Source organism: Python bivittatus, unplaced genomic scaffold (assembly GCF_059951505.1).
Source record: "Python bivittatus isolate LINGU-HERP-01145 unplaced genomic scaffold, Pbiv_v1 ctg000010_np1212, whole genome shotgun sequence".
Taxonomy (NCBI): Eukaryota; Metazoa; Chordata; class Lepidosauria; order Squamata; family Pythonidae; genus Python; species Python bivittatus.
The window spans coordinates 4,043,131-4,070,074 of record NW_028277029.1 but is presented as its reverse complement, the minus strand read 5'-3'; the positions used below and the strand labels follow the sequence as shown (position 1 = coordinate 4,070,074).

The window sequence follows — 26,944 nt, the reverse complement described above, 5'->3', positions numbered from 1 at the left end:
CTCAAGTAGATATACGTTTGGCTGAAAAAGGCTGGAAAAATGCTTAAAAAATCAATTTCCCAGGATCATTGACAACCCTGTTTTTGCCTGTCAGTCCAGGAAACTGGATCGAAGGCTAACCATGAAGACGTCCACAGGGAGTGATCAAAATCTGCAAGATGGTGGATGTGAGGTCCCATTTGAAGCCCCGCCCTTTTTGCACCTTCAGAAGGGGCACGGCTTCAGGTGTGAAGCTGCACCTACCACCTTGTAACCTTCAGCGAGCACACCTTGTCGAAATAGGAGGAAGGAGTATTAGGTACGTCCACTGCTTTGAGTTACGTATAAAAACAATATCGGCAAGATAAAAAATCTAAAAAAAAACCCCCACCTCCCCTTGGTATCTTTAATTAACAGCGTAAGTATCCCACCTACATTTGGATTGTTTCTGTACGTTTCTTGACGGGATTGCTTCTGTGCAGAAGCATCACTCAAATAATTGTCATTTTAGCAGCGTATCTGATGTTCCGCTGCTTCTGGAGTGCGTCCATCAAATCCTGAAGTGCATTCCCCAGCTTGTTATGGATTGGACCTGAAATACATTCAGTCATTTGGGTAGAGCATTATTAATAGGCAATAGTCTATATTAATAGTTTACCCAAGAGAATTTTCCCCAAGTAGAGTTATATGCCGGATCATCTCTTTCCTAACTAATCAGTGGGTAGGTTATTTTTCAATAAATGCTCCTTTGTGAAGGAAAGGCGTCACCGTAATAACTTGCAGTTTATTACCAACTCTCCTTTTAGAAAGAATAAACGTCAACTTACAAAAGGCATATCTGAAGATTAAGAGTGCGCCTGGAAAAAATTGATATAAGATAGTGACATGTTCCAAAGTAGGTTTGGAAATATGGTCCAGGGTTCACAAAGCTCGATCGGAACTGAAGCATTAGATGAATTTGGAAATGTTGGAAAGGTGAATACATCACTATAAGATCAATTGAGGAAGTCCAGTGAGGTTCAGAGAGAAAATAACCTCACTAGGATATAGCAAACAACATGCCAGCATAGCTAGAGTGTTTGTCTTAGCTAAGATGCCTTAAGAAGAACAACTGGATAATTTAAAACCAAGTAGCATCAACTGAACTATTGATGATTCATAGAATGTATAAAGCAACTTTACTCTATGAATGCCTCAGTAGATTTGCCACTCTTTTTTTCCTTTTTATTATATTGCAATCCATGACACAATATATTGTTTTGATACAATGACATTTATACAATGTTAATTAAAATTTATTGACAATCTCTTGTTTAGATAACTTAGAGTATTGGCAATAAGGAAATATTCTATCACTATTTGTTACAATTTAGAATGATGATATTACAAGCATAAAATTATTTGACTTTTTCATTCTAAATTTAATATAGCCTTTAAAAAAAAAAAGAAATCGTTGCAGATTCCATCAAAGTATTTATTACACCATAAAGGTTTTGGTCTTGAGTTGATTACTTACAAATTTAACAAGAATTATAATACTGAAAAATAATTTAAAAAAGGAAAAAGAAAAAGAACTATTGGGTTTCTAACTTCCCCCTTTTTTACATCTGCTAATTTACAATATTGTAGAAATGTTAGCCCCTTTAGAAGCCAGACTGTAAGTGATTATATTTGCCATGCTGTGTGATGTTTTGTATGTAAGGGAACCATTCTTGCTTAAATTTAGTTAAACTTCTATTGTGTATACATGCTGTTATTTTTGCCATTGCTGCATATTCTCCAAAGTTAAGTTCCCAATCAGATACTGTTGGAATTATATCTTTCTTCCACCCTTGGGCAAAATTTATTCCCCCTGCTGTAAGCATTTATCTCATTAAGTCATGACATTTCTCACTGATTTTTTCTGAGATTATACCTAATAAAAATGTGGTTTCATTTCAAATGTAAATTCCAAAATTTTCTGCATTGTATTATGTATATCTTTCCAGGACTTTTGGTGTTTTTTTTTTTAACACATCCATCCCGTGTGATGAAACATTCTTTCTGTTTATGACGTTTTCAACAATTATTACTGTATGATTTGTCTCTCTTGATATTATCAGTGAAATTGTATACTATCTGTAGAACATTTTTAGCAGTTTTCTTTTAAGTTGTATGTTGGTGTAAATTTTATAGATTTAATCCATAATTCTTCCATTGAATTATTATTGAATTCTTCCACTGAACAATTCTGTTGTTACCGTTCTTAAGGTGCCACAAAACCGTTTTTTAAATTTTATTATTTGCAAAAATAAAAAGAAGGAAGCATTTACATGAATATTCAGCACTCATAGACTGTTACATATTTATTCATATCAGTATTATGGAATTAATCTGTTTACATTTAGATTAGTTAATCTGACTTTACAGGAAAATAAACGAAAGATTAAATATACAGAATAATATAAGCACGTTAAATTTCTAAATAGTTTTTGAGGGTATTAAAAGCAATATTCATAAAGACTCTATCCTCCAGTTGGACGCAGTATTATTTGGAGGACTTGAATCATTTTCGTCCCCTTTCTTCATTGTCCAGGTCTTGATTGACTGGATAAATGATGTCCTGGTTGAAGAAAGGATCATTGTCAAGCAGCTTGAAGAAGACGTCTACGATGGGCAGGTGCTACAGAAGTTGTTAGGTGAGGGGTTATGTGGATGAAAAATGGCGGATAAGGTGTTGGGCTGAATGAGGGAAACCCATTCATCTTGGCTTACATCTTGGCTTAATTATATTCCCGTATGAAATGGCCTTTGGCAGAACACCATGTTCAGTCCAAGCTACTTCACTAGACTCAAAAGGGATCCTATGCTGAGGTCCTTGAAGAAGGGGCAGGAATGAATGTGAACTTGTTAAACAAGCAGAGTGACTTGTTAACTCCTTTTAAAGCAAACAAACCACATCAATGAGCGACTAACACTGTTAGCCAAGGGACTGGTTGTTTTACTCTCATAACATTGTTATCCATGTTACTACCGATAGATAGATAGATAGATAGATAGATAGATAGATAGATAGATAGATAGATAGATAGATAGATAGATAGATAGATGATGGATGGATGGATGGATGGATGGATGGATGGATGGATGGATAGATAGATAGATAGATAGATAGATAGATAGATAGATTTGTAGCTATTTAGTTCCTGTATGTATATCTTAAGACACTTATTTGTGTGAAGGTAAGAACTGAGATGCAAGAATGATTAGCAGATGAGATCCACTCAAAGCAGATCGTAGAGTCAAGAGGCATCAATCTGGAAGATTTCAGCTTTTGCAACATGTGGAAAACTATCAGAACGAAGACTTCTAGGAGGACCCAGCAAACTATAGTTCTCAAAACACAAAGTGGTTCTTGAAACAAGAGGTGGTTCCCATCTGGATGAGGAAATGGCGCTCATGCGTCACTGTACCAGAAGGCACGAGAAGAGCACCAAGTTGGAATTGGCCAAGCCTTGTTTCAAATTATAAAAGTGGGTGGGAATTGTAGTACTTGTGAACCATCATATAATGTTAGGTACCATGCCTTGTGAGTGTCTTCGCTTGTACAACCCAAACCTAGAGGACAGACTTTTCAGGGTTTGTGTGAGCATGAATGACTGAAGCTTTTAATTCAGAAACTGCACAATAAAAGTTGTAAATGGGCTTCTGTGCATCTCACGTGTCCTGAGTCTCCATATGAAGAACAACTACAGGTAGTCTTCATTTAGTGACCACAACTGGGACTGGTAACTCAGTCATTAAGCGAAATGGTTGCTAAGTGAAACCCCGACTGTGCTTATGTTCTCACTTCAGATTTCCTTTGTTTTACTGACGTGCGAAGATTGTAAATGTGAGGATTGGTGGCTAAGTTACTTTTTGTCACTGTCGTAACTGCGAACAGTTGCTAAATGAGGACTACCTGTAGCACCAGAGGTGTTTTAAAGGCCTTCTTAAAGACCTCTACCTTGCTTGAACAATCTTGCTTCTGCTTATCTGTATTTTCCACCTAGAGAAGCTAGCTGGTCGTAAACTAAATGTGGCCGAAGTGACGCAGTCTGAAATTGGACAGAAGCAGAAACTGCAGACTGTTCTGGAAGCCGTCCACGATTTACTCCGACCCCACGGCTGGACGATCAAGTGGAGTGTGGACTGTAAGCAGCGTGCTTTGAAAGGAACTCTAAGAAAGCTGACATAGTTAAGTGGTTGGCTACGTGTCGTCCACGTGTAAGGTCCCAGGTTACCTCTAGTAAAAGATACCCAAAAGAGCAAAATTAGGGGCGGGGGCGTCATTTTCTGGAAGCCCTGGAGAACTTGCTGACAACATCTCAGCGCTTCATCAAGATATAAATGTGGGGTTCCATCTCTCACCTTGATTTCATTCATTGTGAAGGAAAGCATGTGAAAACCATGTTGGACAATCAGTATGGATTAGACCATGTTGTTTTACTTGCATATTTCAGCATGGCTCCACGCTGCCCATCGTTGGTAGAAGCAAGGAGTTGTGCAGGATAGTAGGAGTCCCCCTTTTAGCCACTCAGACTCTTACGCAGTCATCATTTTGATCCCAAATCTCATCTATGCCTTACAGCATATCAGAAAAGCTAGAAACTCACTGTTTAAAAAAATAACACATTAAACTAAATGCCTCTTTTCTGGAATCACAGCAGCTGCAAAACGTTGCTGTCTAAGCCTAAGAAATGCTTTACTGCAGTGTTTCTCAACCTCGGCAACTTTAAGCTGAGTGGACTTCAACTCCCAGAATTCCCCAGCCAGCCATGGGAGTTGAAGTCCACTCAGCTTAAAGTTGCCGAGGTTGAGAAACACTCCTTTAATATGTTCCTAACGGGTGCCACGTGCAGAGGGAGGAATGTCAAAATCTGCAAAATGGCGGGTGCCATATCAGGATAGAAGCCCCACCCCTTTTGCATGCAGGTGCAAAAGGGGTGGGACTTTATGCCCCTGCATCTGCCGTCTTGCAGATTTCGACATGCACCCATAGACACCCCTGGCTACACGTGAGCTCCTGCATTGCTGCAAATTACATTCAGCCTGCAGAAGCGACAGTATGAATGTTTTCCATAAAGAAGGAGAACGAGAGCCTGGAGATGACTGCATCAGAATGAGAATGTAAACCCAGAGGAGTAGGAATAGACCTGAGGGTTTTGTGTTTTTTTGAATTCATCCAGGTCTTTTAAGAGGTCATGGAGTTGGAAAGGTTGGAAAAAATGCAAATGTTGGGAGCGCTCTCGTGGCATGTAACTTGGCCTGTTTTCCTGATCTATGGAGCTCCCCTTACGCCTGCAGTAGCAAAAATAAATATTAGCATGCCACTGCTGCTAATCTGATTCAGCCTGGCTTTATGCCCCGGCAACTAGTGGAAATGTCTGACTTCAGCGCTCTCTGAATAGCACCGGCAAAGGCGAAAGGGTGGGAAGGGGAGTTGCCACCCTGTCCTGCTGCAAGTTCTCCAGAAGGGAGGATGCTGATCTTGGTGGGTCATCTGGTGCTTTGAGTTCATGTGAGATTTAGCGGGAAGGCCAACTGTCTCAAGACACCCACGAACCTTCAGGCCGGCACACCCGTTCAGAGGCAGGTCACCAAGACTCACCTTCCTTGCTGTTGATTGCATTCCCAAGCCGTTGGCCAAGCAGGAGGCACCTGGAATGGGCAACTGGAGCCCACCTCTTGCCAGGTCAACGTTGTGCATTTTCTTGGAGGCCAATACCCCAGAGGTCAGTAGGGATTCCTTCTCTGGTTTCCTTCTCTGATTTCTTTCATCCAGTTGGGCTGCCCTCTCGTGCCCAAGTTGGTCATCAGAGGCTGGGAGTGTGTGCCCCATGGCCAAAATTTGGAGGAGGGCCCAGTGGGGAGTGGGGTGCCTCGCAGAAATGGGCCTGGCTGGGTCCAGGGAGCAGCAGGAGAAGGGAGGTCCAAGAGGTGAGACTGAAGAGACAGAATGGGGCATCTGTTTCTGCTCCCCAAATTTGGGCCAAGGTGAAAAAGTGCAGGTTTTAGGTTTTTGGTTTTCACAAAGGGCTCGAGGAGAGTAAAGTTCCTCCCAGTGAGATGTCATCAGCAGGGATGGGAGGAAGCCCCAGAGCAGGTAAAAAAAGAGGCTCTAAAAGATTTTCCTGGGGTGGAATTAAATGGGGCTCCCTTAAGAAGTCAGCTCGTTCAGAACTTCCTGTGGTGACTTCTTGGTCTCTCTTTCTTCTTGAGTGATCCATGGCAAGAACCTGGTGTCCATCCTCCACCTGCTGGTGGCCCTGGCCATGCATTTCCGGGCTGCTATCCGGCTCCCTGAGCACGTTTCAGTGCAAGTGGTCGTTGTCAGGGTAGGTACCCAAGAAGGTTTTTGGGCTGTGTGCGTGTATGTCGTTAAGCTGCGTGGGGCTGTGACAAACACAGAAGAAGCAGAAGTAACCCCCCACTTTAAATAGCTTTTTTAAAAAACTAATTTTTAAAATTCAGACAACGTTAGTGGCGCCCAGTGCTACTAGTCTGATCCAGTGGAGAATCTTGGTTGGTTTAAACTGAATTGCAGCCCCTGGAGGAACGTCCTGATGCTATCAACGATCAACCTGCCATTTGAAGTGGTGAGGTCTTTGCTAGAAGTCTTCAAATTGAGGCTGGATGGTCAACTATCAAAAATGCTGTAGTGCAGTGTTCCTCAACCTTGGGCACTTTAAGATGCGTGGACTCCAACTCCCAGAATTCCCCAGCCAGCATGGCTGGCTGGGGAATTCTGGGAGTTGAAGTCCACGCATCTTAAAGTGCCCAAGGTTGAGGAACACTGCTCTAGCAGATTCTGTACTGAGAAGGGGGGTGGATTAAATGACCTCTATGGTTCCCTCCAACTCTAGGGTTCCATGAAGCTAAGCCAAGTCAGGCCTGGTTAGAACTTGGAAAAGGAGATCACCAGGGAATCCCGGCTCGGTAGTCAAAATTACATCGTAGAAAAAGCAATGGAATACTGCCCTTCAGATTTTCATATTTTGCCAAGAAAACTGGATTGCTGTCCCCATGAAGCCTCCAGGAACCAAGCTTGATTTGAATTGTTTTTATATTTATCTAATTGTTATTGAAGCATTTGTTTTTTTAATCTCATTCGGTTGCGGTTTATCTTGCTCCGGCTCTTAACATTTGCGCTAGGGCCGTGCAAAGCTCACTGATGCCCAGATATGCTCCATTCCCACATCAGTGTGTTTGCATATCCCTTATCTGTCGGACATCTCCCTCCCTCCCTCCCTCCCTCCCAAGGTAGACCAGATTAGAAAACCCAAGTCACACATGCTCTTATTATAAGGCTATGACAACAGGCTCTTGCAAGTCTGAACATGCTTTCCCTCTTCCCTCCCTTTGACTTCATGAGAACCAGGAGGGTTAAGTCTTAGATGCTTTCTCAAATTCTGACCCAGACTCAGATTTCTTTTATCTGACTCTTGCCTTGGTTGCGGCTGTTCCTCCTGTTCCTCAAGGTTATTCCTACTTTCCATTCCTTCCTTCCTCTGTCTCTGTCTCTATCCCTCCCTCCCTCCCTCCCTATCTCTATCCCTCCCTTCCTCTCTCCGCCTCTGTGTGTGGGTGTGCGCGCGCACGCGTGTCTGTCTGTCTGTCTGACCGTCCGTCCACCCACCCACCCACCCGTCCATCCATCCATCCATCCATCCATCCATCCATCCGTCCATCCATCCGTCCGTCCATCCATCCGTCCATCCATCCATCCGTCCATCCATCCGTCCGTCCATCCATCCATCCATCCATCCATCCATCCATCCATCCATCCATCTATCTATCTATCTATCTATCTATCTATCTATCTATCTATCTATCTATCTATCTTGTAAAGCAACGTGCAGTCTGAGGATTACAATTCCTTTCTGCCCGAATAAGCAATTGTGTCTGCCACACTAGTTCTCTGTGGGTGAGGCTTGTTCTCTGGGGCTTGGCGTCTCTTCTCCCCTCCATCGGCAGGGCTGCTGGATAAATGGGCCGTATCAATCTGCAGGATCCCGGAGGGCATTTCAAGGCTTCTAAAGCTGATGCATGGTGGGGGAGATTAACGCCTCTCTCCGCTTTGGGAGTTTGCCTCTCGTTCAAAGCCAGGGTTGTCCAGGTGTGGGTGGGAAATGTTTTGCTGAAGGCAGGTCAGGTTGTCTTCTGCCTTCAGAGATGTTTCCCACCTTTATTATCTCTACTGGTTTGAGAAAAAGGAGATCTGACACTTCTCAGGTTCTCCTCCTCTGGATAGCAGAAATCACACAATCACTTTCTCCCAAGGGGTCATTCCTATGCATTCCTTCAGCCTGTTAGGTTCTTCTAGCATTTCACCAGGTGTGACTTTGATTTTCTTCCAGAAGCGGGAAGGGTTACTCCAGACGGCCCACGTGACCGAGGAGATCACCACTACAACCGAGTAAGCTCTGTGTTTGTCACCACTGTGTGCGCAAAGTTGAGTGCTCCATGTTGCTTCATTTTGGTTGGCACATAGAATTATTCTCTGAAATCAGTAGTTTAGCATCACTCTCTTTATCATCTTACCGGGATTCTCTTTTATAATTGCAATATTTATTCATTAATTTATTTAGACAATTTTTAGGGTCACCCATCTCACAACAGTGACTCTAAGTGGCAGATGGAGAGTTGAAAACCAAACACCCCCTCTCTCTCCCAGAAACCTCCAATAACACTGTTTTCAAAAATTGATATGCCAAAACAATTACAGGTAGTCCTCATTTAGCAACTGCCTTGTTTAGCGACCATTCACAGTCATGATGGTGATGAAAAAGTAACTTTGCAACCAACCCTCACATTGACGACCTTCGCAAAGCAAAGGAAAGCTGAAGTAAGATTGTAAACACAGTCACAGTTTCACTTAGCAACTGCTTTGCTTAACAATCAAGTTGCCAGTCCCAATTGTGGCCGCTAAACGAGAACTACTTGTATATAGCATATACCCAGGGTCAAAAAAGCATTCTGCCCCCTATCAGTGACAGTAAATAAACACACTTCACGTCCTGGCCCATCCTGCTAGGTTTTGCCTGCATCCTCCTCTTCCTTTTCTTCCCTCTCCAGGCTGAGCAGAGAGATCTGACTTCCATTTGCTCTTTTCTTTGCTCGCCTTTCCTCTCTCTCTCGCCTTCCAGAGCCCGTCCTTCCTTTTTTGCATGGCAAAGTTGGGGAGGTTCCCAGGGGTGGCACCACTTGGCAAAAGAAGCCTTGCTGGGAGACCTTCTCGGTTAGGCTAACGTGAGTTGTGAGGCCACCACCGCCCGGTCACTTCCTTTCCTGGGACATTTCCCTTGGCCCAACTGGCATGTCTGTGCGGCGCTCAGCACCCTGGCCTTGGTGGTCAGGATCCTCACTGCCTCCAAAGTATTTTTGCAAGCTAAAGAGGCTGATGTGGGCTGCAGGTTTAAATCCCCTGGTGTGGCATGTCCTGATTTCCAGAGGCCGTTGCTGTCAGTCACCCTGAGTCAGTGTTCCTCAACCTTGGCCACTTTAAGATAGGTGGACTTCAACTCCCAGAATTCCCCAACCAGCATGGCTGGCTGGGGATTTCTGGGAGTTGAAGTCCGCCTATCTTAAAGTGGCCAAGGTTGAGGAACACTGCCCTAAGTGAACAGGCACAGGCACGCCAGAGGAAAGCTGAGAGAAGCCGGTTAAACAGGCTAAGAGCCTCTGAGTGATAGTGTGGTTCCAGGTCTTTCCGTGGGTTTCAGAGCAGCAGGTTGGTCCAGAGAAGAGGTCGTGAGTTTTCCTGGAGTCCTGGTACCTAGTTCTGGATAGCCAAGATAGATTTCCAAAACAGTCAGGGAAGAACCTCAGTTGGAACCAACGTTGAGGGACGCTGAAGGATGGGTATAAATACGCAGAGAAGGACCTCTCCCACCAGTATTGCCCATTTGCTCTGCTGGAGAAGTCCTCACCTGCCCAAACTTGAATTCTACTCTCTATTTTCGCTCCAGCAGCCATTGCTCCTCTCTTTTGGACCTGGAGCAAGAGCAGTTTCTAGTATGTTCTCCTTTCCAGCTGTGCCCTGTCTGAAAAAGTTGGTTGTCTGAAGTTCTCCACTTTCCCGAATGGGATATCTCTGCCTCCTGCAACCCCTGATCCTGAACTCTTCCCCATCAGAGCAGACATGACATAGTGGGGCCAGAAACGTCTCCATCATGGTGAACTGGAATTCAGGACAGCCCCCACCCTGCAGGTAGCCAAGCAGCCAGCTTCAGCCACGAGATTTAAGATTAGAGGGGGGCAGAAACTGAGTCTGCATGGAAGCAGAAAAACCACAATGGCTCTGAAATTCACATTGTCCTTCCATGCTGCGCTGTGAGATTTCCCAGAAGCATTTAAGTTTTGTGCTTTAAATGTTCTGATGCTTTTTGAGCGGTCTGGTCCGAAGCCTCACCTGCTGGTTTCAGACGGAACAGAGTTTCAGGAGCCGCTTGTGAAATGCCAGAAAGAGTCGGGGGGAGAGAGATTCAGAGGGGAACAAATGCTAAAATTTGTTCTAGAATTTTGTGCAACGAAACCGAAAAATGCCCTGGGCAGTGAGGACGACATCCTCTCTGGCTTGAAAGGTTAGGAACCTCGATCTCACATCAAGAGAAACAGCCCCTTTGCGTAATTCCTTAAGAACTATGAACATTTAGGAAGCCATTAACTGTTTTCTTTTAAACCTCTTGTTTACAGAATGATGATGGGACGATTTGGTAAGTAAAAGATTTTAACTTGGAACATAAAAGTACAAGATGCAAAGATGTGAAATTGCGGCTTAAACTCTTCGTATTTTATTATGGTTAGCGCGACACAATGTTTGTCACGATCACTTCTGTGCTGAGCATTTTGTGCCTGGGTTGGCTGTAGTTTTGCTCATTCCAGTCCTGTCCTCAAGCTGGGGACAAAGTCCTGCTGGTCTCCTCTGTGGCATCCTTCCATTTGCCCTCCTTGATCGGCATTTCTTGTGGCAAAGGTCTCCCGAAGTGGGATGGGTTCAAACGTGGACCCATTGCCTGTCTAATCCTGGCAAACCTAGGATGCTGTATTTACCCAATAGGAAGATGAGGGTTCCTGGAGGGTGTGAGTGTGTATATGTCTGTACACTTTTGTGCTTCCGTGTGTGTGAGTGGTTTGTGTATCCAAGAGAATGACTGTTATTTGCAGATGCAAAATCAATGAATTTGATAAATGGGGTGTTATATTCTACAGGCCCTTGAATTTAACCCGTAGCTATTAATTCAAGTAGATATTTATTTTCCCAGAGTCTACTGTTTTGTGGGAATGTGGCTTCTGACACGTATCTTCTTACAAATATCTATATGCACGTATGTACATATGTAGAAGTATAGTCTTACACACAGATAACATGCCCGCATTTATAAGGAGGAAAAATCCCTGGGATTTAGTTGGTAGTGTACACGATTTTTGTCTTGGGTTTATATTTATTTATCCTTTTGGAAAACAACATCCTCTTCGATTCAAAACCATCTTCCTGTTAGATAAATATACAATGTCTGGCCACTGTATTTTATGCTGCGCTCTGTGAGTTCTCAGGTACGGAATAAAAATAATCATTATGTACGTATAACTTGCTCCAGTGAATTCTCACTGTTTCAACAGTGTCTTTTAATAAAGCCTTCTTTCTCTTTCTCTCTTAAACCAGAGCGAGATGCCTTTGATACACTCTTTGACCACGCCCCAGATAAACTAAGTGTAGTAAAAAAGGTAAAATATTGTTTAATGAGCTTCTTCATTACCTTGTGGACTCCAGAGCCAAAGGCTCCAGGATGGATCTTGACTTGAGATCAGAAACTCCTGGAATACAGTAGATCAGTGTTTCTCAACTTTAGCAACTTTAAGCTATGTGGACTTCAACTCCCAGAATTCCCCAGCCAGGCTGGCTGGGGAATTCTGGGAGTTGAAGTCCACATAGCTTAAAGTTGCTAAAGTTGAGAAACATTGCAATCGACGTTTGCTAAGGACTCTGTATCCCATCCCCTTAGCTTGCTACTTGGACAGAGAAAAGAAAAGAGAGGGAGGGGGAAGAATAACAATCTCTGGAAAAGAAGATGGACCCGAGGTCATTTTCGTCTCTGGTGCCCCTGCTGCTTCCTTTGACTTTGCCCATTCTGTCCCCTGGGAAATAAGGCTCTTGATAGGAAAACATCAAGGCAGCTTAGAGGACTGGCCAATAGGCCCTCATCAATTTCTGTCTTTATTTAACGTGCCATGGCAGATCTGCAAAGAAGGAAATCCAAAAGAGGTGAATTATTTTTCGCAGAATCGTCATCACCCAGGGTTGAGCTCCACTTGAGGGGGGCCCTCTCCTCAGTGCTACATCTGTTCACGAGAATAAGCCTGGGGAATATTGTTAGGCTTCTTGGGCAGGTGTGGGAAATTGGTCCCAGTTCCCCTAAATTCCAAATATTACGAATTTGTACAAGACTAGGGTGTCTGCAAGAGAGGAGGGGCTGAGTGATGCCAGTAGCATTATGGGGTCATGGCATGAGCCTTGCTTCTTTTCCACATGCATCCCTGGGTTGCAGGTAAATGGGATGTAGCTTATGCTCCTTCTAATACAGTGCTTCTCAACCTCAGCAACTTGAAGATGTGTGGACTTCAACTCCCAGAATTCCCCCAGCCAGCGTGCTGGCTGGGGGAATTCTGGGAGTTGAAGTCCACACATCTTCAAGTTGCTGAGGTTGAGAAGCACTGTTCTAATAAAAGCTGTGAGAACTTGTGGGTGCCATTGGCACAAAGTCCTACCACATGCACGGAAGACTTGAACGCCGCTTTGAATTCCAAGCAGTTAGATTCTGTTGCTGTTTTTTAAAGAATTTGAATATGGGTTGTGCATTATTTCTCTGACCACCGTATTTCCCCCCCTTTTCAGTCCTTGATCACCTTCGTAAACAAGCACTTAAACAAGCTGAACTTGGAGGTGACGGAATTAGAAACCCAGGTAAGAGACGTTCAGGAACAAACTGGCACGTTTACACTCCGGGTATCTGGGCCAGTCATAAAAGCCTGTTTTGGCAATCCGCTTATTGTGTCGCTTATGCCCCCAAATATTGATGGGAGATTTTCAGGGGAGGTGTTTCCATTTTGCAACTAAGCGTTGCTTTGCTTTCTGCAAAAAATAATAAAAAAAAGAACGGAAGCCGTTTTCCTAGGGAAGACAAGCCTGCAGTTTAATTTATATGTGGTATTTCTCACGATAGCGTAAAGCAGGCACCGTTGCGGTCCTCCGTCTCTGCCAGCTGATGGGCAAGGCGAGGAGGCTTTGCTTCCCACAGCTGGATGCCCGTTGAAACTTGATGGGAATCGATCGATTCCTGGGCCCCCTGGAAAGGCTTGGGCGGTTCTTCTAGACCTCCTTTAACGTTATCCTCCTTAACTGCAAATTAATACCCGAAACGGTTTAATATTCTGCCCAGAGGCAGCCTGCCCCAAATACCCCTGAAAGGGCTGTCGGGCATGTTGGCGTGGAAGATCTTCAGCCCAGCGAGGTCCAGCTGCCCCGGACGCTGGTTGGGCTTGTTCTCGTCTTCATTTCTGGCCCTTCTCCTCAGTTTGCAGACGGCGTGTACTTGGTGTTACTGATGGGGCTTCTCGAAGGCTATTTCGTCCCTCTCCACCACTTCTTCCTGACCCCCGAGAGTTCGGATCAAAAGGTGAGCAGGAATCACACCAGGCCTCTCCCCTCTGCTGCTCTTCCAGGCCTCGCGGGTTCTGTCTGGGCTGCTTCTGTTTGAGGACGTTTTCTGAATATTTATCGATTTATTAAATTCGTATGCCGCCCCTCTCCCCCAGATGCTTGTTACTGTTTGCATGTCTGTGGGTGAGAGAGATCTAGAAATAAATAAATAGCTTGGCCTCATCCAAACTTGCACGTGAAAGTTAAGTGGGATTGGGGTGGAGAGCTCCTGGATGAGAGACCACCAGGCGATCAGCCTTTCCCCCGCTGTTGCAAATTCTGATTGCTGTACAGTGAGAAAGAGATGTGCTGATCCCCCTCTTTTTAACAAGGTCAAAATTCTGTGGCATATCGGGGTGGAGGGAATAATGCATTCATTTCAGGGACTGGGAAGCTACATGCTTCTGTACCCAGGACGTTAGGAGGGCTTTGTCAGTAACAGTGCAGTAGAAACTATCTTACTGCGATGTTTCTCAACCTTGGCCACTTTAAGACGCGTGGACTTCAACTCCCAGAATTCCCCAGCCAGCATGGCTGGCTGGGGAATTCTGGGAGTTGAAGTCCACACGTCTTAAAGTGGCCAAGGTTGAGAAACTGTCTTACTGGATTCTGAATGTGGCAGAAAAGGTGATAATAGACCTCTGGAATTCCTTGATATTGGTGCAATGCCTTGCACTGTCAGGAGGGGGCAGAAGCAACAAATGAGAATTTAGCAAGAATTGGAAAGTGCAGTCAACCTTTTTTCATCACCATTAACTCCAAGGGGGAGAATGCTTTTGCCTGGGTTTACTGCCCCCACTTACATTCCTCTGGATAATTTTAATTACGTTGCTTTCTGCTGGGCCAATGTGATCCTTAGTGCTGGCCCTTAAAGAAAAGAAAGAAAGGGAGTTGTGGAAAACTGCTGTCCTGCCACAAGGAGACATCTTTCGTCCACCCGCACGCATTTGTATAAAACAAAATAGAGATGTCATGGATCCTGCAGAGTTATTAGAATCAACACTAGATCCAGCTTGGTATAATGCACTGTAGCCCTCAACCCAGGTGGTTAGCATTTATGCTCCGTTCATTGCATTCTCATTGAGATACGACGGATGACTTGTTTACTGACACTCAGATTGCCTCATCGGGACCCGGAAGCTAAGCAGGGTCAGACTCGATTGGGACCTGGATGGGAGAACCCCACGGAATCCCAGAGCTTAGAGTGGGAAATTAAAAGATATCCCAGATCAAGGGGGTGGCATTTCATGACATTGCCAAGACACCTCCATGCACATGTCCCTGGAAGTAGAGTTGAACCCGAGAGCACGTTTACTTTTACCATGATCAGTTGGTTTATTAGATTAGCTGCTTTTGTAGGCCAGGAGATTATCTGTTTTATGAACTCTGAGCATGGTTTTATATAGTTCTTTCTGGAGGCGTTCAGGTTGTGATGAGAAAGTAGGCAGCATGATTCATGCTCCTGCCCTCATTAGAGGCTCCTTGTTCCTGGAAAGCTCGTGTGCCAGGGAGAGAAATTCCAGCGTCACCCTGAAGATCTGCTGATTCACTATATTTGAGGAAGGGTCCCCTCCGCCAGGGAGAGTGGCACATGTGACTGTGGTCACCCCACAGTGATGCAGTTGACCTGCAACGCGTGCAGTTTCAATGTGATCCGTATTGACCTGAAGGGAATCGCCTGGTTAAAGACTCTGTCCAGTTGCAATACGTGTAAAAATAAATGGGTAGAGCTTCAATGGCACCATTGCAGCCTCCATCTTGACTTTTTTGACCCCCACCTGCAAGCAGATGATACGTATGTGGTCTTAGAATGCATCCAGGTGAGCCTAAGTCAGTGTTTTTCAACCTTGGGAACTTTAAGATGGGTGGACTTCAACTCCCAGAATTCCCCAGCCAGCCTTGCTGGCTGGGGAATTCTGGGAGTTGAAGTCCACCCATCTTAAAGTTCCCAAGGTTGAAAAACACTGGCTTGAGTGAAGAATACAAGGCTTAGCCCCTCCATGCATCAGATGAATTCAGCTCATGAAAGCTGCCGCCTCTTCATAAAAGCCGTTCGTGGGAAAAGGGGGTTCCCAGACGTTACAACAATCTAACCGTATCTTCTTGTTGGTTGCAGGTTCACAACGTCTCCTTTGCTTTCGAGCTGATGCAAGACGCGGGGCTCAAGAAACCGAAAGCACAGCCTGAAGGTACCGCCGGAAGACCCGGGGTCTCGTGAAACAAACTTAGGACCCCCCCATGTGGGTTTTTACGTCTGGCCGAGGAGATGAACGACCGGTCCTTGCAAAGGAGAGCAGCGTTTCGCTAATGCCTTCTCTAGCTTTTATGCTCCGTTGGCAAGATATTTACAGATGGTTCAAACCATGGCCAGGGAGGTCAGCTTGCCCACCCTGAAAGTGTTTTTAAAAACCCCAAAAGAAGGAGACAGAGACATGGAGTAACTGCAACAGGCTATTTAAGTATTTCTCGCAGTGGGTTGCAGCTGGCACCTTCTGCCATTCGCCATTGCAGGCAGGAAACAGGCCTTTTTTGGCCAGCAAGAAAGGAGCAAAATGTGCTTCTGGGGGTCTGAGCACTGGGCGAGCCCCCCTCCTCCCAGCATGGCATTATGAGGCAGGCAGGTAGGTAAGGGAGGGGCTTGTGCAGTGACATCACAGGGGGTGTGGCTTGCCACATTTCCCCCCACTTTGCCAGTCTTGCAATTATCCAGAGGGACAATTATTGGAGTTAAAACATTTATTTGGAATTAGGGTGAACTAACCTTTAACACTATGGTTCCTGGAGATATTAGGTTAATTTCAGTGTGTCCATTTGTTTAGGGTGACGTTTTATCCTTCGGGCTTGTCCTGGTTTATGCGTTTATGGGCTAAACCTCCTGTTGGCATCAGGGTGAATTCGGGCTGAGGCTTTCTTGAGATCTCGAGTGAATTTCTTTTTTTTTTATTAATTTTTAAATTCTTTTTTTAATTACAAAAAAAGGAAAAAGATACATAGAAGGGCTTTAATGTAAAAGGGGAAAAATGCAACAACAACAAAAATTAAGTTATAATAGTACACAGTTACAATTCTGTATATACTTCTCTAAACAAATATTATTCAAGCGTGTATTTATTTCTAATAATTTATATGGCTATCATTTTTTAAACCTGCTGTATTTTGTATAAATGAGTCCCATATTTCATTGTACTTGTCCATGCAAAGTCTATGTCTCTAGGCAATCCGCTCATAAGTGGCAAGTGCAATCAGGTCTTCAGTCCGTTGAATGAATGGGACCGTACATTTATCTTTCCAAGGCTGCAATGTCAGTCTTCGGCCATAGTAAGGCACGGAGAATCCATTTACATTGTCCAGTTGTCAAGTTCCATGGACTAGGCATATAGTTCGATATATTAAAAATCAATCAGTCAATCAATAATTTAACCATAACCATCAAACATTAAAAAACTGTCACAACTAAGTATAAGACCTCACTCACATAGCATTGCTCAAATATTTTCAAACAGAGACTTCAAGGAGGCCTAACCCTAACCCTAAAGTTATGCTAATGCCAATAAGAACCATTTAATCCAGTATTACACTTCAAAAGAAATCTCACCACAAAGTAATGCTAAGGTAGGAACTAAGCCAGAGTTTCTCAACCTTGGCAACTTTAAGATGTGTGGACTTCAACTCCCAGAACTCCCCCGCCTGTCATAAATTGCCCCTCTTAACAACCACAAGGTATATTTGTGCATTCAGGCCAAAGGCTACGTTTTTCCAATAGCAGCACTCTTGAATACCTCCCTTTTAATTTAAGTGCAGTAAAGATGTATTATCCAGAATGATCTCCAAAAGACAATTTTTGGGAATATTGTTCACGGGAGGAAATAAAAAAAATAAATGATGGCAAAATATATCCCAAAGAATCCTTTCTTTGTATTACAGTAAAATTTTAGAATTTGATTTTCGGAATCCAGGATTCCCTTTAACTTGCTGCTTTCCTGGTTAAAACTTGTTCTCCACCATTAAAGGGGACTGCCAGAGAATGGTGTGCCCTTGGGTGCCACCCCTGTGCACCCAGCCAGAGGGCTGTCAGGTCTCTGCTTCCACGGTCTCTCTGGGTCAGTGGTCCCACCTGCTCTTCCTGTGGGAAGGTTTTGCTAATATTTAGTTGGAATCAGCCTTCCTGTTACTTCAGCCCATTATTCCATGCCTTGTAATGAGAAATCAATTCTTACTCTTCTTGTCTGTGGCATCTGTTCAGATATTTGATAACTCCCTTTGCTTGTCTTTTCTCAAGGCAGACACCCGGCCCCTTCAGTCCTTCTCCAGAGGTCTTAGCTTCTGATCCCCTGTCCATCTTTGTTGCTGTTCACCAAATCTGTTCTGATTTATCTAACTCCTTCTGAAATGTTGGTGCTCAGAGCGAGACGCAGCTCTTGGGTCTGGACAAATTGGAACGATTGTTTCCTGTGAGTTGGAAACTCTAGTTTGGTTGATGTAGCTTAAAATTGCATCGGCCTCCCTGCAGTCTTGGTTTATATTTAATTTGCAATCAAATAGAATTACCGAGCAAGATCCCCCACCCCACCCCACCCCAAGATTTTATTTGCTTTTATTTGCATTTCACACTCGTAACTCCGTTAGGTTTATTCTCAGCTCATTTCAACTTGAATTGGTCATATCTGCCACCCCACTCAGTTGTGTATCATCTACAAATTTGAGAAGCGTCCCCTCATCCTCTTCCATCGAAGTCATGAATGAAAACATTATGGAATCTTAAGGCTATGAAAATCCCAGACTGGTTCTTGGGAACTTCCAATTAGATAAGCAGCCTAACTTTACATTTGTCTTCTTTGCTGCCACATGAATCAAAGTTTTATTTGATTAATCTGCCAACAAAGCGATGTATTTTATTTATTTATTTATTTGGATTGATTTACGTAGACTTGGTTTAAATTATGGTTGTGAGGCCATCACTGGGAGAACTTTTCATCATGGGTTTTATGAATGCTGGTTTTCATTTAAAGATTGATTTTTTGATTTTTAAAAAATTTATGAGCTAAGTTCACATGCAAGGCAAAGGTTCCGTGTACTTGATTTCTGGCCTACCGGAAAGGTCCTTGACAATTTTTGTTAATGAAAATAAGATGAACGGGCAACGGCTAGGAAGTCCCTTGGTGCAAGCAAGGCCTACACAGGCAAGGCTGTTTGAAAGGCCTCTGTGTTGCCCTGTTCTGGCAATTATGTTCCAGTGTTGAATTTGTGGTGGAAGAGCTGATCTCTAAAGGTGCAGCGTGAAGTTCTGCAATGGAGGAGCTTCATTTGCAAGTCAACATTTGCAACTGGCTTTCCCTGCAGACAATCCCCCACGTACCAATAGAAGCGAATATCTGTAGCCCAGGGTTGAACTGTGGAGTCCTTGGGGTTCTCTGAGCTTGGTTGTTTTTTTGCAGAAGTTTCATTCTCCGAGTAGGTCACATCTTCAGTGCTAGAAGGGAGTGGGGTTTGCTCTCTGTTTATATGCAGTAGCTTGCCCTGTCAGTGTTGGTGGGGTGTGGTTTTCTCCTTGGTAGTTCCTCAAGGTCTGAAGATTCAAAGACTAGTGAAGTCTCTGACCTGGTTGTTCCCTCGGGGATTTGGGCCAGGATGCTAAGGGAGCCCTGCTGTCGATTTGGTTGGTTGTGTTTTTTATGGATCGTGAATAAGGCAGGTTTTTGGGCCATGGGCATGTGTTACATTGGTCGTTTTGAGTTGTTTCATTGAACAAGCTGTGTTGACTTCTGATTTTTAAACTTCTGTTCAATGCCTAGAGTCACTGTTGTGAGATGTGTGGCCGTATACTTGGGACGGATGGATGGATAGTCAATTCTCATTATTCATGAATTCCGTATTTGTGAATTCGCCTACTTGCTAAAATTTATTGTAAAATCAATACTTGTGATGCTTACATAGTCATTCGTGGACATGCAGGGTGGTGAAAAATGTGCACCGCCCGATACGCATGGTCCCAATTGAGGTTTCAGTATTCGCTAATTCAGTGTTTGTGGCAACTTCACAGCACGTAACTCCCATGAATAACGAGAATCCTCTGTAGGAAGGTAGATAGAGCAAGCAGGTGGCCCTTTGTATTCTGGGCAGATCCGGGGATCTTTCACTTTTCAGCTCGCCTGGACTCTGCGTTTAAATGCCTTCCAGAAGCTCTGGGGAGTGTTTGTTGAGTAGTCGGGCTGAACATTTTAAAGGCTCCAGGGACTCGCTGATCTTGGCTAATCATGAAAAAGCTAAGCAAGGTCAGACATGGAATTGGATGGGAAATCATAAGTAAACTCAATATCCCAGAAGAAGGCAACAGAAAACCTCTATTTCCATCTTGTAGCCAAGATGACTGCATGGCCGGTCAGTCACTAAGACCCAGACTGGACTTGAGAGAGATTTTTTCCTTTCCTTTGGTCTCAGGTCCAACTCAGTAGCAGCCTGTAGCTGATTTGACTGATTTAAAAAAAAATTAAGCAGGGTTGGACATTATTATGGAAGAACCTTCTCTTTGAGATCCAGAGGGCTGACCCTCTTGGCCTTCGGAAGAACACGAAGACCTGGCTTTTCCCCCAGACATTGCAGCCAGGATGTTAGAGGAGCCCGATATCGGTGGGTTTGTGTCGTGAGCTTGTTATGCAGGTTCTTTGGCTCTGTATTTATTTTAACTGTATCTTTTATTGGGTTTACAAGCATTTTTCTTGTGGACTGGTTTGTTAGGCCTCCAGAGTGACGTACTTGAGATGGGCAGCCATATAATTTTTTTAAAAATCAATTAATTAATATGGGAATCGGAGATCACCAGCAAACCCCAGGGCTGTAGCTAGACAGGGAAGTTGAAAAGGCCTCCTGGAATAAGGCTATGGGGTGTCATTTTCCTACCACTGCTGAGAAAACTACATGGATTCATTCGTGAAGTCACCTGGAATCCAACTTGATTTGAAGGGGACTTCAGCTGTTGATTTATCAATCCATCTAGTCCAGTGTTGTCCAAACCTGGCCTCTTTAAGATGAGTGGACTTCAACTCCCAGAATTCCCCAGCCAGCCCTGCTGGCTGGGGAATTCTGGGAGTTGAAGTCCACTCATAAAATGGCCAAGTTTGGACAACACTGATCTAGTCAGTCCATCTGCATGTTCCAACATGGTCTCTGTAGGGATGAGTCTTCCTTTCTGGTCTGCCCCTGCCCTTTGCCATTCCTCCCCCGGGGGAGGAAATTTTTCTATTCGTTTTTAATCTGTGCGTGCAATTTGCTTTGCAGACAAATTGTCCTCTTTCCTTCATGCTGCTGAGTGGTTCATTTTTCAGGCCAACAGATTGTTTCTTCATATGGGGTTAATCTGCTTCTTGCCGCACTCCTTTTATAAGAATGAACTCAAAGAGTAAGCTGCAAAGCCTGGAAATTTCCACACCAAGACTAAAATCCCCAAATCAAGTCATTTCTCACCCCCAACCTGCCAGCAGAGCTCCAAACCTAGGAATTAGCAGCATCTCGAATAGACTGTATTGAAACAAATGTCCTCACCCTTTTGATGTGCATCTAGAAGAGTGAGATTGCCACAGACAAGGCAGGGGAACAGCCCGGAAGTGCCCCCAGCCCCTTTTGTGGTCCTGGAGTCCCCTGCCCCACTCTGCCAGAATTTGGCAGCACTCTCGCCTCAAATCAGCACTGTGGTTTCCTGCCACTTAAACCCTTTAAAACAATCCCTTAGACGGTAGGTCTCCGAAATTGGCAGGGAACCCCCCCCGCCCCCCATGAATGTGATACTTGCTATTTTCTTAGTGGAGTTGGCCGTATAAAGGAATTCAGTCGAGTTGGAAAAGGGAATTAGTCTACGAAATTTCACGGGGGTAGAAGAAATATCAGTTGCTCTTCCTGTGTGATATGTGTCATCTGAATTTGAAGTTTCCCTAATGGTGTTGTGACAGTTTTCCTTTCCTTTTCCACTCTTAAATGACTGCAGTTCCAAAGCGTGTTCTTGTAAAGAAGACCCACTAAATGTTTTCCTTCTCGTCTCTCCCACAGACGTCGTCAACCTGGATCTCAAGTCTACCCTGCGGGTTTTATACAACCTGTTCACGAAGTACAAGAATGTGGAGTGACCCGCATCTCTCTAGAGGCCCTGAAGGGCATCTGCTTTTCCTTCCTCTTCTATCGTATGTTCTACTTCCATCAGCCTTCCCAAACTTGGTGGCCTTCAGCTGGCTTGGTCAGCAGTTCCCATCATCCACAGCCAGTGCGACCAGCTCGAGGATGAAAGTTGCTGTCCAACGTTCTGGAAGCAGCCAGGATGGGAATGTCTGATTTCCATTTGCTTTCTCTCTGTGTAAACCCTCCGTGCTTTGAGCCTTTGGAAATGTAATTGAACTCGCTCGCATATCCATGTTGTGCTTCTGTCTTCTGCAAAACTAGAGTTGCCAAAGTCTCCTCTGCTCAGCAAAAGTGCCTTATTCCAAGCTGCAAGCTGGCCGGGCATCGTTGCGAAGGAAGTGCCCTGCGGGGAGCTTGGATCCGAGGCATCCATTTCTTCTGAGTTTCTCCACGTCTCACTCCTGCCTTGAGGGTCTGAGGGGGCTTTGGATAAGCTGCTCCTGTCCCATCGCCTTGGCGGTGTGAGGGAAATAGGGCTTGCAGGGATCCTGTAGGGCAGGGTTCCTCAAGCTCAGCAACTTGAAGATGGGTGGACTTCAACTCCCAGAATTCCCCAGCCAGCCATGCTGGCTGGGGAATTCTGGGAGTTGAAGTCCACCCATCTTCAAGTTGCTGAGCTTGAGGAACCCTGCTGTAGGGTGAAGGCTTATAGAAACATTAGTTGTGACATGGCAGCTCTTTTTTAAAAGATATGTGTCCTAGGTGAGAGTGACGGTGGTCCATTTGGGGAAGAACTCCACAGCTCTGGACTCCACAGGAGTGATTCTGTCTCCTTTTCGCCCTGATGTCTGGACTTTCTTTTCATCTCTTGAGGGCTGTGACCGGGGCTGTTTTCTAAATCCTTGACTGCATTGCTTCTCTTTCGATCTCACCTGTCCCGTGACTTCACTCAGCATACTGTGAATCTCTGATGGCATGGTGGCCTCCTTGGAATAAAGTAGATCTTTTCTGAGGAACGTTCCGGGTGTGTAGAGTTGTTCGTTCCTCCAAACCCTGGTTTGCAAATGGGGGTTCATCATCAAGGAAGAGCTTGGTGCCCTGTAAAGAAATGATCGTTTGTGACCTTCACATGTGCGCTCTTGATATCCTCAGAAAGTGGGGTAGACTCGTAAATCTTTGCAATCTGCAGTTCAGACTTTCTCTTCTTAGAAGTGGATGAAACACGCACTATGTACTTTCCATAAAGATGTTTCCTGAAGTAAGTCACTAGAAAGTCAGCGGCAACAGTCCTGCAAGGTAGGCTGGGCTGAGAGAGCGTGACTGGGCCACGGTCATCTCGTGGGGGACTTGAACGTGGCTCTCCCCCCTCCAAGCCACTCGATCGCCACTGCTCCCCTTCTAATAGTCCAGGAGTGGGAAACATCCTTATGCTCTCAGGGCAATCTGTCTGGGTGAGTTGGACACGCTCAGCACCCAAAGCAAATGGGATATTTTCTGCCCTATTTTTACCTCTTTTCCCCCCTCCCTGTTCCATGGGAACCTGGGGTGCAGCTCAATTGCTCAGAACAGTGTTTTCCAAACTTGGCAACTTTAAGGGGTGTGGACTACAATTCCCAGAATTGGCTGAGGAATTCTGGGAGTTGAAGCCCACACCTCTTAAAGTTGCCAAGTCTGACTTAAAACAAGTGCTGGGAATTCTCTTGATTCAGATCCTGGAAAGCTGCTGGGCAACCCTAAATTAGGGTGAAATAAGCCCCCTTTCTAAGCATTGTATGCAATAGGGCAGTGCAGTTTTCTACTTAATTTTTTTTTTTTTTTAAGTGTTACTCTTTTTATGAAACTTTTTAAAGAAGCTATAAACAAAAAGAAAAGGCGTGTAAAATGAATAAAAGGGTAGAATACAAATAGTGGACTACGGGAAAGCAAAGAGGGGCTCTAAAATATGAAAATTACAATTTTCCAATATACTGATAAAATTACAATAATAAAACCTATTTTTTGAAGAAAGAACCTGAAAATCTCTACTAAGCTTTAAACTCAAAATGCCTGCTTAATGCAGAACAAGTCACTAACTTAAATCGTAAACTATAATGAAATGAATCAATTCTAGAAATCTAATTTTCCAGAAAGCTGAGTTACAGACTCTATAGGTAGAAAAATCTAATTTGGGGTGTGATGCAAAACCATGTCTTAAATTATAGTCCAGGAACCGTTTCCAATGAGCACTGAATGCTGTGTTGGTTTTACTTTCTAATCCTATTTGACGCTTTAAGAGTTGGAGACAGGAGTTGCCCCATTTGCTTCCCCGAGAAGGCCCTTTGTCTCCTTACCCAATTTTGGGTCTGGTCCTCAGGTTGCTGATAGGATCAGAGGTTGGGATCCGCATGGCTGGTACTGGTCACTGGGGCTGCTGTGGACACACCGTTTCTCCTCTGGCCACTGAACCCTGATCTCGGCAGCCAGGTTGGCATCTGGGGTGCAGGAGAGACCAGGCCCCTGGCTTCTGCAGAAGCATCTGCCCGCCTGACTGGCGCTTTGCATGGCGCTTGTCAGGCCGCCTGGCGACTGCTTTCAGACACGGGCTGCACAGCACCAGGAAAGCTTTCAACCAGGAAAGAGCGCGGTGTTCAGCCACTGGGGTCTTGCTGGTTGTCCTGTCCGGTCGATGGCAGGCTTCTGCGGCTTCTGCTGGCGAGGGTTTTACGTGGCCGTTTTTAAAAACTGATTCGACCTGTGTGATTCCTGAGGACTGTCCCACGAGCACGCAGTTGGCCTGACCGATCAACACGCACACAGCAGCAGTTCCCACGCCTATCTGGGCAACGTGCCATGGCTGCTTAGGTTGCCCTTAGTGGGGCAGTGGTAGCATTTTTGCCTCTCCCTTCCGGCTTCGATGATGGTGATGGTAACGCTGATGGTCAGGCCAGTCTCAGTCGGCTGCAGGAGCTGCTGGGCACAAAGCTGGGCTCCTTGATAGCTCAGTGCCAGCCCTACCGTTCCAATTTCAGCAAGAGTTGGGGGTGCCCCTCTGCCTCACTCCATGCCCCTCTGCTCCTCCTCCCCATCAGCTTTGATGAGGGGTTTAGAGCTGTTTCGGAAGTAGCCAACCGACAGGCAACAGCAGAGGAGCGTTCAAGAAGTCCTCTCCCCCCTTCAATCTCGCCTGCCCCTTAGTGCCTGCTGCCAGCTGAGCAACCGGCCATTCTGCGCACCCCCCTAAACTCCCCACCTCACTCCAGGCAACAGACGGGGGTGGCTTTTCCCCCAGCAGGCGATCCTTGGATGGGAACCAAAGCCAGGCAAAGCCACTGGACTTGGCTTGCAATAAATAAGGGCAGCATCACTCACTGGCCTCACTATGGACACAGAGCGGGGATCGCAATCGGGGGGAGGCTGCGCAATTTATGCCCGCATATTCTTCTCTTGGCCGAAGGACGGGGGGATCTCGGTTACCTGGCATTGCCCCTCTGTCGTTGCTATCTTTTTATTTGAGTGAGTTCTGGGTTCAGCCACCAGCTGGCAGCAAACATGGATGAAGACAGCGAAAATCTTCACCGCTCCAAAACTCAGATCCTTGTGTGAAGGAGCCTCAAGTCCTTTTGGATGCAGACGCTGACCGGAAGGGCAGACTCGCACGTTCCTGCCACAGGTCCAGCAGAATATCTTCATTAGACGAATGTTAGAAGGATACCAACGTCTGGAGAAATGAGGAAGAGTTGGCAGCCATAGTTGGGGTGTTTTTTTACCCACAATGAATACGGGTTGTTGCTGGGTGTTCTAAACTGGTACAACCCCAGATCACCACTGCCCCGCACCACCACCATGCAATCCCAGGAGAATAAAGGTTGGAGTTTAGGTGGTGCAGGCAGGATGGCACATGGCATTTCGGAGCAGGCAAAGGGACAGTGTTGATGCCCCCTTAACCCAACGCCTATTGCATCGCACGGGTATTGCTTATGATGCTGGCTGCCCCTTCCACCCCGCTCAACCCTCTTGCTGGGTTTCTGGAAAGACGTGACCACATCCTGCAGGTGGCTTCTCTCAAAGGAAAGCAAAAAATGATATATTTTCCCCACATCTGCCCCCCCCCCAGATGAATCAGGAGCAGAAGCTCATCTGTCAGCTAAAGAAAAATGAATTAAGCTTTCTCTTTCGGTAGGTTTTTTGATCCAGATGCGGTGAAGGAGGAACATCTGAATTTAAAGAATAGAAGCCCTTTAAATCCACCCAGGCTTTTAGAAGGAAATGGGCTGTCTTTGATGGCGAGGTAGTTCGAGTCATGTATTTTCAGTAAATCTCCAACGAGAATTTGGAACAGATTTTGGCCATCCTCTGATTTTTATTTATTTGTTTATTTATTAGTTTTTTCGTTCGCACAAAGCTGATTTCCTCTTGGCCTTCCTTTGCTTTTAATTTCTTCTTTTATGATACTTGTTTGTTTTTTGCATTTTATGAAAAAAAATCAAAATCAATGTCAGCCGCAGAACAGTCTTTCCCCCTTTGGCTTATGGAAATATTGATCTGCGTACATACACTTGGGGGGGTGTTTGGTTTTATTTTATGAGTGTAATACCACATTTTTATTCGTTTTGTGGAATGTAACAGGCTCTAGATGTCTTTCTAGGAGGAGAGGGGAATTTTGTAAATTGGGTAATTAAAATCTGGAGTTCCATTTTTCAAAAGTTGAGTTTCCTCCAGAAACTGTCTAGGATATGAACTGGACATTGTGTGTGTGTTTGAACTGTGCTAAGATTGTAGTGGTTTTGATTAATAAATGTGTGGTGAAATAAGAAATTAGTGTCCCAGAAAGTATTTTTTAATATTGGTGATACAGTAGTTTAATAAACATGCTACATTTATTAATGCTATTAAAGATTACCAAGCTACATTGCACCAATGTTTTGAACACTGTTTTATCTGGGATGTGGGTCAGATAATTATGGCTGGAGATTTAATCAAGTTTTAATCCCTTACTAGATTGCAATAGTATCCCATCTAATTTGAACATGGAAAATATTGCAAGTTTATATACTGGGGTTTAATTTGATAGCTATATTGTGACTTTTAAGTCCTTCACAATATTCTCTCTTTTTTTTCCAGTTCTACATCAGGCTCACTTCCACTTTTATATATTTATAT

The 26,944-nt window shown here is 44.7% G+C and overlaps 1 protein-coding gene across 2 annotated transcripts in view; it reads left to right on the top strand.

Annotated features, from left to right (window-relative positions):
* Positions 1–22,821, top strand: part of PARVB (parvin beta) — a 43,175-nt gene extending 20,354 nt beyond the window's left edge. For both annotated transcript variants that reach the window (XM_088150877.1, XM_088150911.1), the window contains exons 4-13: positions 2,555–2,657; positions 4,011–4,151; positions 6,220–6,335; positions 8,358–8,416; positions 10,696–10,715; positions 11,666–11,727; positions 12,896–12,964; positions 13,575–13,676; positions 15,816–15,888; positions 21,740–22,821. In XM_088150877.1, coding sequence (XP_088007003.1) covers positions 2,555–2,657; positions 4,011–4,151; positions 6,220–6,335; positions 8,358–8,416; positions 10,696–10,715; positions 11,666–11,727; positions 12,896–12,964; positions 13,575–13,676; positions 15,816–15,888; positions 21,740–21,816 — 822 coding nt within the window. In that variant the 3' untranslated portion in view covers positions 21,817–22,821. The remainder of the gene's footprint in view (positions 1–2,554; positions 2,658–4,010; positions 4,152–6,219; positions 6,336–8,357; positions 8,417–10,695; positions 10,716–11,665; positions 11,728–12,895; positions 12,965–13,574; positions 13,677–15,815; positions 15,889–21,739) is intronic.
* The last annotated feature ends 4,123 nt before the right edge of the window (positions 22,822–26,944 follow it).